Here is a 9,699-nt window from a genome sequence, read left to right as displayed (position 1 = left end):
CTTTAGCTAATGGGGCCTCCCGCTGCCACCACGTCACCGCCACGCAATTTCTGTTCTCATCCTGAAGCAAAGTTCTTAACCAGAGGTACTATTTCTGGGTTAGCAGAGTCTGTAACCTGAAGCATCTGTAACCCGAGGTACCACTGTACTGGTTGGATTTCCAAAAGCAGGCAAATAGTTGTGGGTGGTGGGTTTTGCTTGTTGCTTTTAATACTGGGGAACATTATATTTTAAAAATATGTCCCCCAGCAGTGGACATTCCAGAGTGGACGATACAGTCCCCCCACCCAATCTGAATTGGCAGTGAACATCACTGCAGGGCACCTGTCTACAAAGTGCCTGGGGATCATCTGTCTGCTCCCGGTATTTATCAAAGATCCAGCATCAACTGACCCACTTTAAGTCATCAGAGGTCAGCATCCTTACTTTAGTTAGAACTGCCAGGAACCTTGGCCCTTAGATGGCTCAGTTGGTAGAGCAAGAGCCTCTTAATCATGGGGCCGTGGGCCTCACGTTGGGCAAAAGATTCCTGCATTGCATGGTATTGAACTATAGAACCCTCAGGGTCCCCTGCAACTCTCTGAAATCGCGCCCTCTGGCTTGGAAGCCTGATCTTAGTGACCAGGTCTGTAGGAGGCGACTGCGGTGACTCCACTTTGCAGGCGCTCAAAAGAGCCGTTATCAGAACTCCCTTCCTCTGGGGACGAGCCTTAGAGAGCAAACGAGAGCTGTATCTGAGCGAAGAAGAGTTGCTGCAGGGGCACTTGCTCATGGCTTAAAAGGGAAAGGGAAAGAGGTCGCGAATCTGACGTGGGGCAGAGTGCGTGACAATGGGTGGGCAGGGCTTTCCTTTCTCCCCGGCCTGGCGGTGCTGAAGGGGGAGAGCGGTTTGTTCTCGACGGCCCTCCTCCTCCTCCTCCTGTCCCCATAAAGGAGCTTGACTGGAGAGAGCCTTCACGTCTCATGCCCCTTCGGCTCCGCCTGTGCCAACCTGACCAGCACCTGCTCCGTTCCAGATCGTGCACCTGTCCTTCCCCACCCCGCCACCCCGCCTTGGGGCCGCAGTGGGGTTGGGTGGCCGCCTCCCCGAGTGCTCTCCAGCCCCTCTGCGCCCCCGACCATCTATGGACGGGGCGGGCGCCGCGCCCTGAGGATGGAGAAACTGGCGAAGTTCCCATCCCGGGGCGCCTTTGCGCCGGGCCAGCCGCAGCCTCCGCAGCAGACGGACGACGACGACGAAGAGGACGAAGAGGAGGACGAGGACTGCTACGCCGAGCTGCTGGCCCAAGGCTTGCTGGACGAGGCGCCCCAGGCCGGCTCGCTGCCCGGAGGACGGCGCCGTGGGGCCCCCGAGCCGGGGCTCCGCGCTGGGATCAAGGCAGGTGAGGGGGCAGCTGCACGCCGGCCAGCGGGAAGGAGCAGCCCAGAGAGAGGGGATCACAATCTTTCAGGGCCGGTGAGGGCAGCCTCGGATCGGGGAGCCCTTCCTCGTGTCTTCCTGCTGGGCTGGGACCAATGCCATTGCGCACTCTGCACCAGCCCCGGGGATTTGTCACCACCCCCTGCTCCCGTTTGTACTGCCTTTGGCGCTGGGAGCAGAGACCAGGATGGAGGATGCTCGGGTTTAAACTCCTTGTCTTCCCCTCCCACCCACGGATGCGAAGGGAACGTCTTTCCAAATAATTGCAGTGGAAAGAGATGCCACGGAGCCAATGCCGAGCTTATCTTGTTTCCATTGCATTCCAAGTACGCAGTGAAAAGGACGCACAGGTCATCCCCCCACCCCCACGTCACCCCCTCAGTTTGGTGAGAAAAGTACAAAGGCTTTCATTCCCACCGAATTCCCTCCCTTTCGCTGCCGTTCTCTCTCTGAAACCCAGATACTAAACATTTACAGAAAGCGAAAGGCTGAAAGAGGTCCCCTTGAACTCAGCGGGACTTCCTTCTAAATAAATACATAGGCTTGGAATGCGAGTCTCCCTGGTTTTAGCTGGGCTTCTTAGAATTACAGTCACAGAGCTTGGCTTCAGTTTACTATACAGATGTGCAAGATGGTGTCTTTTAGTGGTGTAGTGTTTGCTGGTGCTAAAGTCTGCAAGTCTGAGGTGGGCATTCCCTCAGCTGGGTATCTACAGATTCCAAATTGGCAAGGGAACATTTACTGGAGTAATTTCTATTGGTGCATGGGGTTTTGTTACCGAGGTACCCAAAATTCAACAGTCTGCATGTGAAATATGAATATAATAGCTAAAACAGCAGCATTGATTGGACCAAATAGTCACCTCTTGCCGTATGCCTACCGAACATTCTTCTTTTCACACCTTTTCACACTTTGTATAGCTCTATGATAAGAAGACAAAACTAGAAGTCATCCGCTGCAGCCATGGGGATGTTGCTCTTGTTGCATTGGGACTATGGGATGTGTTTGTGTGTATGCGCAATGTGGCTCTTTGCAACACACCTGATCTGGATTAGGCTTCTCCCCATGTGGCTCTGATCTGCATCAAGAGGGGAAAGCTCCCATCCAAGAAATCCAAGTTCAAAATTGTGTGGAGTTCCCAGGTACAGGCATAGCAAAATAAAATGAACCAACAGCCCACAGTTCATTTTGATTCATTGTGTTTTCTTCTTAAACTCCCTTGTGCTCAGAAATTCATTTTAACCGTGAACCCCTTTCCTTGGAAGAGGAAGATGGAAAGAGCCACGAAAGTAAGATAAAATCTCTGAACAAACACTCGCCTCCAAAGAAAACAATCACTCAGATGATGAAGGATAAGAAGAAGCAGACGCAGCTCACCTTGCAATGGTAAGACCACTGGCCACTCCAGAGTGCTGGTTAACTCTGCACACTTACTGAGGAGTGAGTCCCATTAAACTCAATGGCACTTGCTTTGGAGTAGACACGCAATGCCCCTTTCCTTCTACTCCAGGGGTAGACAACATGTTGCCCTCCAGATATTATGGATTATAATTCCAGGAATATTTGCCCATCAGCCATGCTGGACGGGGGTTATGGGAACTGCAGTCCAAGTGCTCCATGCTGTGTACACAGTGTTACTTTTCCCCATTTAATGTATTCATTAAGCCTAAATATGGATTACCAGGACTGCAATAATAATAATAATAATAATAATAATAATAATAATAATAATAATAATAATAATTGCACCCTGCCCATCTGGCTGGGTTGCCCCAGTCATTCTGGGTGGCTCTTTGGGTGGCTTTTAGTTCATTGTGACAGCTGATCCAAGCTTTGGCTTCACATGCCATTCACACGCAGGATTGTGGTTGAGGAAGAGTGATCTTAACCACGATCCTGCATGCAGGTGGCACACACTAAACCCAAGCTTGGGCAAACTGCTGTGCCCTGCTGAGCTAAAAGGCCAGCCAGGCAGTTGTTATATGCTCCCTGGAAGCCAATACACCTCTGTGTTCATGCTAGGCTATGGTTTGGCTTAGGGTTAGGTCAGAGGCAGGACTATTAACATTTAGGAAAAATGACTGGAAGAAAGTGGTGGAGGTATTCACACAGTACAAAAGGACCAGAACTTTTTTTTTCCAATTTCTGGGCTGGTCAGTAATAATAATAAGAAAGGTAGATAAACTTGGATTAAGGATAGGACAGAGTACTTCATGTTATTGGCTTGTTTTCCACCTTTAGGTTGGAAGAGAATTATATTGTATGTGAAGGGGTTTGTTTGCCGAGGTGCATCCTCTATGCACATTACCTGGACTTCTGCAGGAAGGAGAAACTTGAACCTGCCTGTGCTGCCACATTTGGGAAGGTAAATAAGGCATTTGATTCACCTGTTTTCATTTCATTGCTTTTTTGAAATAAACAAAACCAGTTCCCTCACTTTCTTCAAGAGGCGTTTGATTTGAGATTCTGATTTCTCCCATGATAACAGGACTGAGCAAAGCCCTCTGTGCTTTCAGTGAAATGTTATTTTAAATCTTACTCCTGGTAGGATATGCTCAATGTCCTTCTTTGTTTTGCAACGTGGGACTGAGAAGGGGCAGTAGTAGAAGCCGGGGATTTGCAGGAGGATACAATCAGTCCTTCACCTGAAGAGGTGCAGGGTAGAGGAAAAGGATTGCTGGAGTCGGCAAAGTTGAAAGGCATGTAACTTTTGTAATAATTACTGTGAGAACAGGGCACAGTTAATGAAAGAGATTGAAAAGGATAGGGTTGCAGGTGGCAGATCTTTCCTCTTCTCTCCTACCCCCAATTGACAAAAATCCACCCATGCTTTAATGTTGAACTTATTTAATCAAAGTGAGAGGTGGGCTTTCCAAATTAAATCCAAACTACTAGGAACTAGTGAAACTAAACACCAAGAAAGCTCCAGGGTTCAAAAAACACCTATGATATCTCCCAATTGCTTTGTGGAGCTGAAACACATTAGTTTAATGAAATGGGGGAGAGGGTCCATGTCTCCCAATGATATTAAATGACTTCAGTACCAACAAGAGTGAATTAACCTTAATTCCTACCCCCAACTGCATTACTTCCTTTTCCGAATTTTGGCAACAGTGGGATTATCTCATTCTATTAGATGCTGGGCTTTCCGGCTCCAGGGTATTTGCTCTGTTGTTGGCTGCTGAGCTGTGGTGTCTGTGACTTTTGGCAGCTCGGCTCACCCTCAGTTGTGCCATTGCAGAAGTCAGTTCCAAGGAGGGCCTTTTCAAAACAAGATTAGCTATGCTGCTGAACTGAAAAACAACAACCCAGTATCGGCACATCTCAAGTTCAGAGTTCCTTATCTCAAACCACATTGAATAAATTGGTTCTCCAAGCTAAAAAAAACCCTTGTTTTAAAACCCACCTGGCTTTTTGGTAACTGTCCAGCTACTCATATTGCCCAGTTGTCTTGTTGATGCTTCCAGGGCAATTCATGTGGGATGCTAAAAGTGACACTGGGCTTTTCTTGTGCCACTTGTCCAAAATTGTTTGATTCTTGTTTTTGTGGCACAGAATGTGGAAGAACATCTGCCTTGTGTGCAGAGTGTCCCAGGTTCAATCCCCAGAAACTTCAGGTAGGGATGGGAGATTTATCTGCCTGGAACCCTGGAAATCTCTTACCAGCTGTTGTAGACACATCTGAGCAAAATGGACCGTTGGCTTGTGGCATAAGGCAGCTTCCTGTGTTTCTAGATGTAAATCTTAAGCTATAGAGGTTTTACATTCAGGTTTCATAATGTGGGAAGTGAGAGCAGCAGGGGAGATGAACGCAATGCCACAGCCTTTGCCCTCCCATTATAGATATTTAATTTCTGATCTTTCACTCTAGACTATTCGTCAGAAATTTCCTCTTCTCACCACAAGGCGGCTGGGCACCAGAGGCCACTCAAAGTAAGAGATATTCCACCTCTAGCTCTTCGGAGCTGTGATTTCTCAATCTATAAATGTGTGTGTTAAGCCGTAAAATCATTCCTCAGACAACGGGAATTCTCATATGAGATGAATTAATAAATAGTCTCTAAAACAGGGTGCAGAATCTATTTCAGATATGGGGCCATGTATTCTTGTGGCTGATCTTCCAGGGGCTGCATGGATGGGGCCAGATAAAAAGCAGGCAGGGGCAAAGGTCCTAGCCACACTCGCCAAAATAATCACAAACACACCCACCCCTGCAGTCACACACAGCAGTTAGGTTTGAAAAAGGCCTCCTATTGGAGCTGATAGGAGGCTTTTCTCCGAACCTAATTGTGGAACTGGCCATTATTAATGGGGAAGATTAATGATAGAATGATAGCTCTGGGTCCAACCCCCAAGAAGAAAGCTATTAATTAAAAGGCCCCTCAAAGCCTCAGTAGCACTTGGCCTGGCCACACTTAGAGCAATTATGTTTTACAATTCTTAAAATATGCACAGATGAGATCTGAAGAAAACAAAAACCCCAACCAGGATATCAACATGGAAAATTCTGGGGTGCAACAGATTAGCAAATCAAAATGTCTTTAGGATGATTCACAAGCATATCATTGGCAGACCCTGTTCCACTAAAAAAGGCCACAAATACTTAAAAACCTTCAGATTAAATGACAAAAGTCTGGGTAAAAAGGAAAGTTTTTGCTTAGTGCCTAAAACTAGACAAAAATGGTGTCAGATTATCTTCCCTGGGGAGAGCATTCCACAAATGGGGAGCGGCCACAGAAAAGACCCATTCTCATATTGCCACTCTCTGGACCTCTCATGGAAGGGGCACCAGAATAAGGGCCTCCAATGATAATAGCAAGGTTTGGGTTGGTTCATATAGGGAGAATCAGTCCTTGAGGTATTGCGGTCCTGAGCCCACAGGCAGAGGAAGAGGGGGGCGGGGAGAGTGCACCGCCCCCAGCACCCCCCCTGCAGTGGGCGCCACGCCCCTGCAGGCAGCGCACCACGCCCCCAGGACGTGCACCATGCCCCCGAGACACGTGCCAGCCACGTCCCCGCCTGTTCTCTGCCACTGTCTGAGCCATTTAAGGCTTTATAGCTCAAAACCATCAGTTTGAATTAGGCCCAGAAACTAATTGGCAGCCAGATCCATGTACTCTAGGTCTGATCTTTTATAAATACCCTTGTGTGAGCCCAGGTGAGATTCATTTCCTACTGATTTCCTACAACCAAGCCTTATTTACTTTGATGCTTGATGAAAAGGCTGAAAATTTTATTTGTTTTATTTATCTCCCAACTTTTATATGCCTCTTGACTGTAATAAAACCACAAAGTGGTTTACAAAAGGCAGAATGAATGGGCTGGGTGAACAAGAGGGGGAGGGAGGGAACGATGGAAGAGGTTAGAGTAAGCATAGTGAAATGGCAAAAGTGATGGAAAGCCCCGGAGGAAGAGACCCTTCCACACAACTGCTGTCCATGAAATCCCGCAGGCAGTTAACTTAGTAGGAACCATTAAACAAATGGCCCAGTGCAGAGAAAGCCGTTGGACATAAGCCCTATTGAAATCAACATGACAGATAAATTAGCTGTGCTTAAATTAAGCCACACAAGTAACTTCCTCTGGACCAAGGCCAAGGTCTGCTGTGCAGCTGCGGTTCCTGTTGAGGGATGACCTGTGTAGGTGTCATGGAGGGCAGACGCTGTGGGCTGTTTGAGCTCGAGTTACAGTTTAATTTCTTTGTAGACTTTGATCAATGCTAAATCTTAGCTTCCCTGCGCCATTTCTGAAAGGCATTATCTTATTTATTAAAAGTGATTTAGTGGGTTAATAAAACTGATATGGCAGCTGGCCTTGCGATAATGAGTTATTGCAAGTGCCTGAACAGCTTAATCCTATCATTACCCTTATCAGCCATCATTTGTGTCAGCATATGCTCAGGCCAGGGCTACTTGCCGCACAGGAACATATGTCCATGCACATGAAAATGGGAGAGTGAAGAAATAGAGGGAGAGAGATTGTTCTGCTTCTTACAGTAAATTTTGACGAAAAATACACATATGAAGATTGTCTTCACATCTTTTATTCATTTTCAGTACAATAAAAACAATTAGACACTAAATAAACCTATCCCATCTCTCTTATGCATCCTATAAATCAGTTTCCCTTTTCTTGATCCTCCCTCTTCTATCATACTATATTTTATATAAAAAAAATTACTTTTTATGTTACAGATAGTAAACTATTCAATAGTTCACTATGGCGAGTGAGCTCGCTTCTGCATACCTCCGACTGCTGGAAATAAGCGGTTTCTAAAAATCCAAATAAGTTGGGTTCCTGGCTTAAATGTCAATACCTAATGACAAAATGGATGCCATCATATAAACTCCTGTCTTGTTTTTCTCTTATTTGCTTATGAGTCTTAAGGAAAGGCATGCACCCTGTTTTCAGGGATACTGGTGAAACTTCTTATTGCGATAACACTTTGGGGTCTTTCATCACCTTGACTAGTCATGCTCCTAAGTTCAAATCTTAGCTTTTAATAATGTCCTGTCTTGGGGGACAGGATTACTGAATGAAAGTTACCTAATGAACATAAAAAAATAAAACTTGAAAGTCTGAGTTCTGCTTTGTCCTCAACTTTTTGTGCCCCTTTTAACAGCATATCTATCTATCTATCTATCTATCTATCTATCTATCTATCATCTATCTATCTATCTCTATCTAATCTATCTATTTATCTCTATATCTGTTTGTTGGCTTCTTCCCTGCTACAGATATCACTATTATGGAATTGGCATTAAAGAAAGCAGTGCATACTATCACTCAGTGTATTCTGGAAAAGGTTTGACAAGGTATGGTAAAATAACATTTGAAGTATAACTGATATAGTGTTGAATGATGTTCAAAAATCACCTTGGACTAGTTCACACATGTACACTTGATTTTTTACCACTTGATTATTATATTACATGATCAGGCGTTTGCTTGAACATGCAAATGCTCAAAGTGTGGACAGGGGAGTGGTGTGCATTCAGGCTCTATTTGTGTTATATGTTATAAGTAACATATAACTAATGGCTACCCTCTCCTGCCACACCAGTGTGGCGTGTCACACCCTTTGAGAACAACTGATTTATGGGCTCATTGCCTTGTGGGCAGTCTGTGTGGGGGAGGAACATCCTGACAGTGGGTGGGGTTGAAGCCAACAGAGACAATTGCATAACTCTACAACACACCCCTTATTGGGGACACTTTGGGGAACATGCTCTTAAATGCCCCGGAAAGCAGAATTGTGTTGTCTAGCACCTAAATGAGAGAAATGAGGTCTCTAGTAGGTGCTCTTGGGGAGGGCATTCCAAAGGCAAGGAGCCACCACAGAAAAGGCACAGTCATCAAAAAAGTGGCAAACTTTTAGCTATTCTGAGACTGAGTTAGGCTGCTTGCAGACAGGGATTTATTGTGGAACCACTGCTACTCATGCACAGAAGCATTTTGCAACATCCACATCAAAATGTCAGGCCATAATTTTTGTTGTATTTAATCCAAATTTCTTCTGACTGCAGAAAATCTTTTAAGGAAAAACAGACCTCTATATGTCTGCAGTCACCACTGATATGAAAGGAAGCTAGTGCATTGGTTTGAGTGGACAATTTGTCATATAATGTTTCAGTCTCCATCACCACCGGAATTTCAGTATAGCTGAATATATATCTGCATTATCATCATCATCATCATTAGCCAAGTGAAAATAGATGTTGCTTCACTCTCCTCAAAAAAGCACCACCCTCCCTTTTGTGAAACATGATAACTAGTGGGTGGGAGTACTTTTCTCAACATTTCCTAAATTTTACATCCTAATGCAAATGTGAAATATCTTGGTTTTCAAAGGTTTTCTGGAAGCAAGTTGAAGAATGAGGTGAGTAATATTTCATATGCTTTTGTAATGTGGTGGGAACATCAGATACACAGAGCCCTGCTGATCCCATAGTGGAAGTTCCACAGTCTTTTGATGTCTGCTTCAAAAGCTCATGTAGTTGTGGCCTGTTGTTTATACTTGGTAAGAAGACTAGAAAATGCAGACTCTTGATCCAGAGGGGGAAGTGAACTCAAATTAGAGATTTAAGAACAGAACAGCTACAGGAAACTTTTGACTCCACTCAGATACAACCAAATTCAAGGTGACCTAACAACTAAACTGTACAATAGCACAATCCATATATGTGGGGCATCAACGAAGCTCTTCTCAATGTCAGCTTCCCCCAGTTTGGGGAGGACCAAAATTTTAGATTGTTTAGCAACATGTCCCCCAGGTAACA

At 45.3% G+C, this 9,699-nt stretch overlaps 1 protein-coding gene across 2 annotated transcripts in view; it reads left to right on the top strand.

The window, feature by feature from the left end:
• The first annotated feature begins 839 nt into the window (after positions 1-839).
• The window catches only part of RFX6 (regulatory factor X6), a 28,117-nt gene continuing 19,257 nt past the window's right edge, over positions 840-9,699 (top strand). Inside the window, exons 1-6 of one of the 2 annotated variants that reach the window (XM_082216073.1) lie at positions 840-1,382; positions 2,650-2,806; positions 3,662-3,785; positions 5,292-5,353; positions 8,158-8,235; positions 9,272-9,299. In XM_082216073.1, the coding sequence (XP_082072199.1) occupies positions 1,154-1,382; positions 2,650-2,806; positions 3,662-3,785; positions 5,292-5,353; positions 8,158-8,235; positions 9,272-9,299 (678 nt within the window). In that variant the 5' untranslated portion in view covers positions 840-1,153. The remainder of the gene's footprint in view (positions 1,383-2,649; positions 2,807-3,661; positions 3,786-5,291; positions 5,354-8,157; positions 8,236-9,271; positions 9,300-9,699) is intronic. The other variant, XM_082216074.1, reaches the window with a different exon arrangement.

This window comes from Podarcis vaucheri, assembly GCF_965113315.1.
Source record: "Podarcis vaucheri genome assembly, chromosome: 3".
NCBI classification, from domain to species: Eukaryota; Metazoa; Chordata; class Lepidosauria; order Squamata; family Lacertidae; genus Podarcis; species Podarcis vaucheri.
Note: the sequence above shows the minus strand (reverse complement) of the source record. Positions and strands in the feature narration are given on the sequence as shown.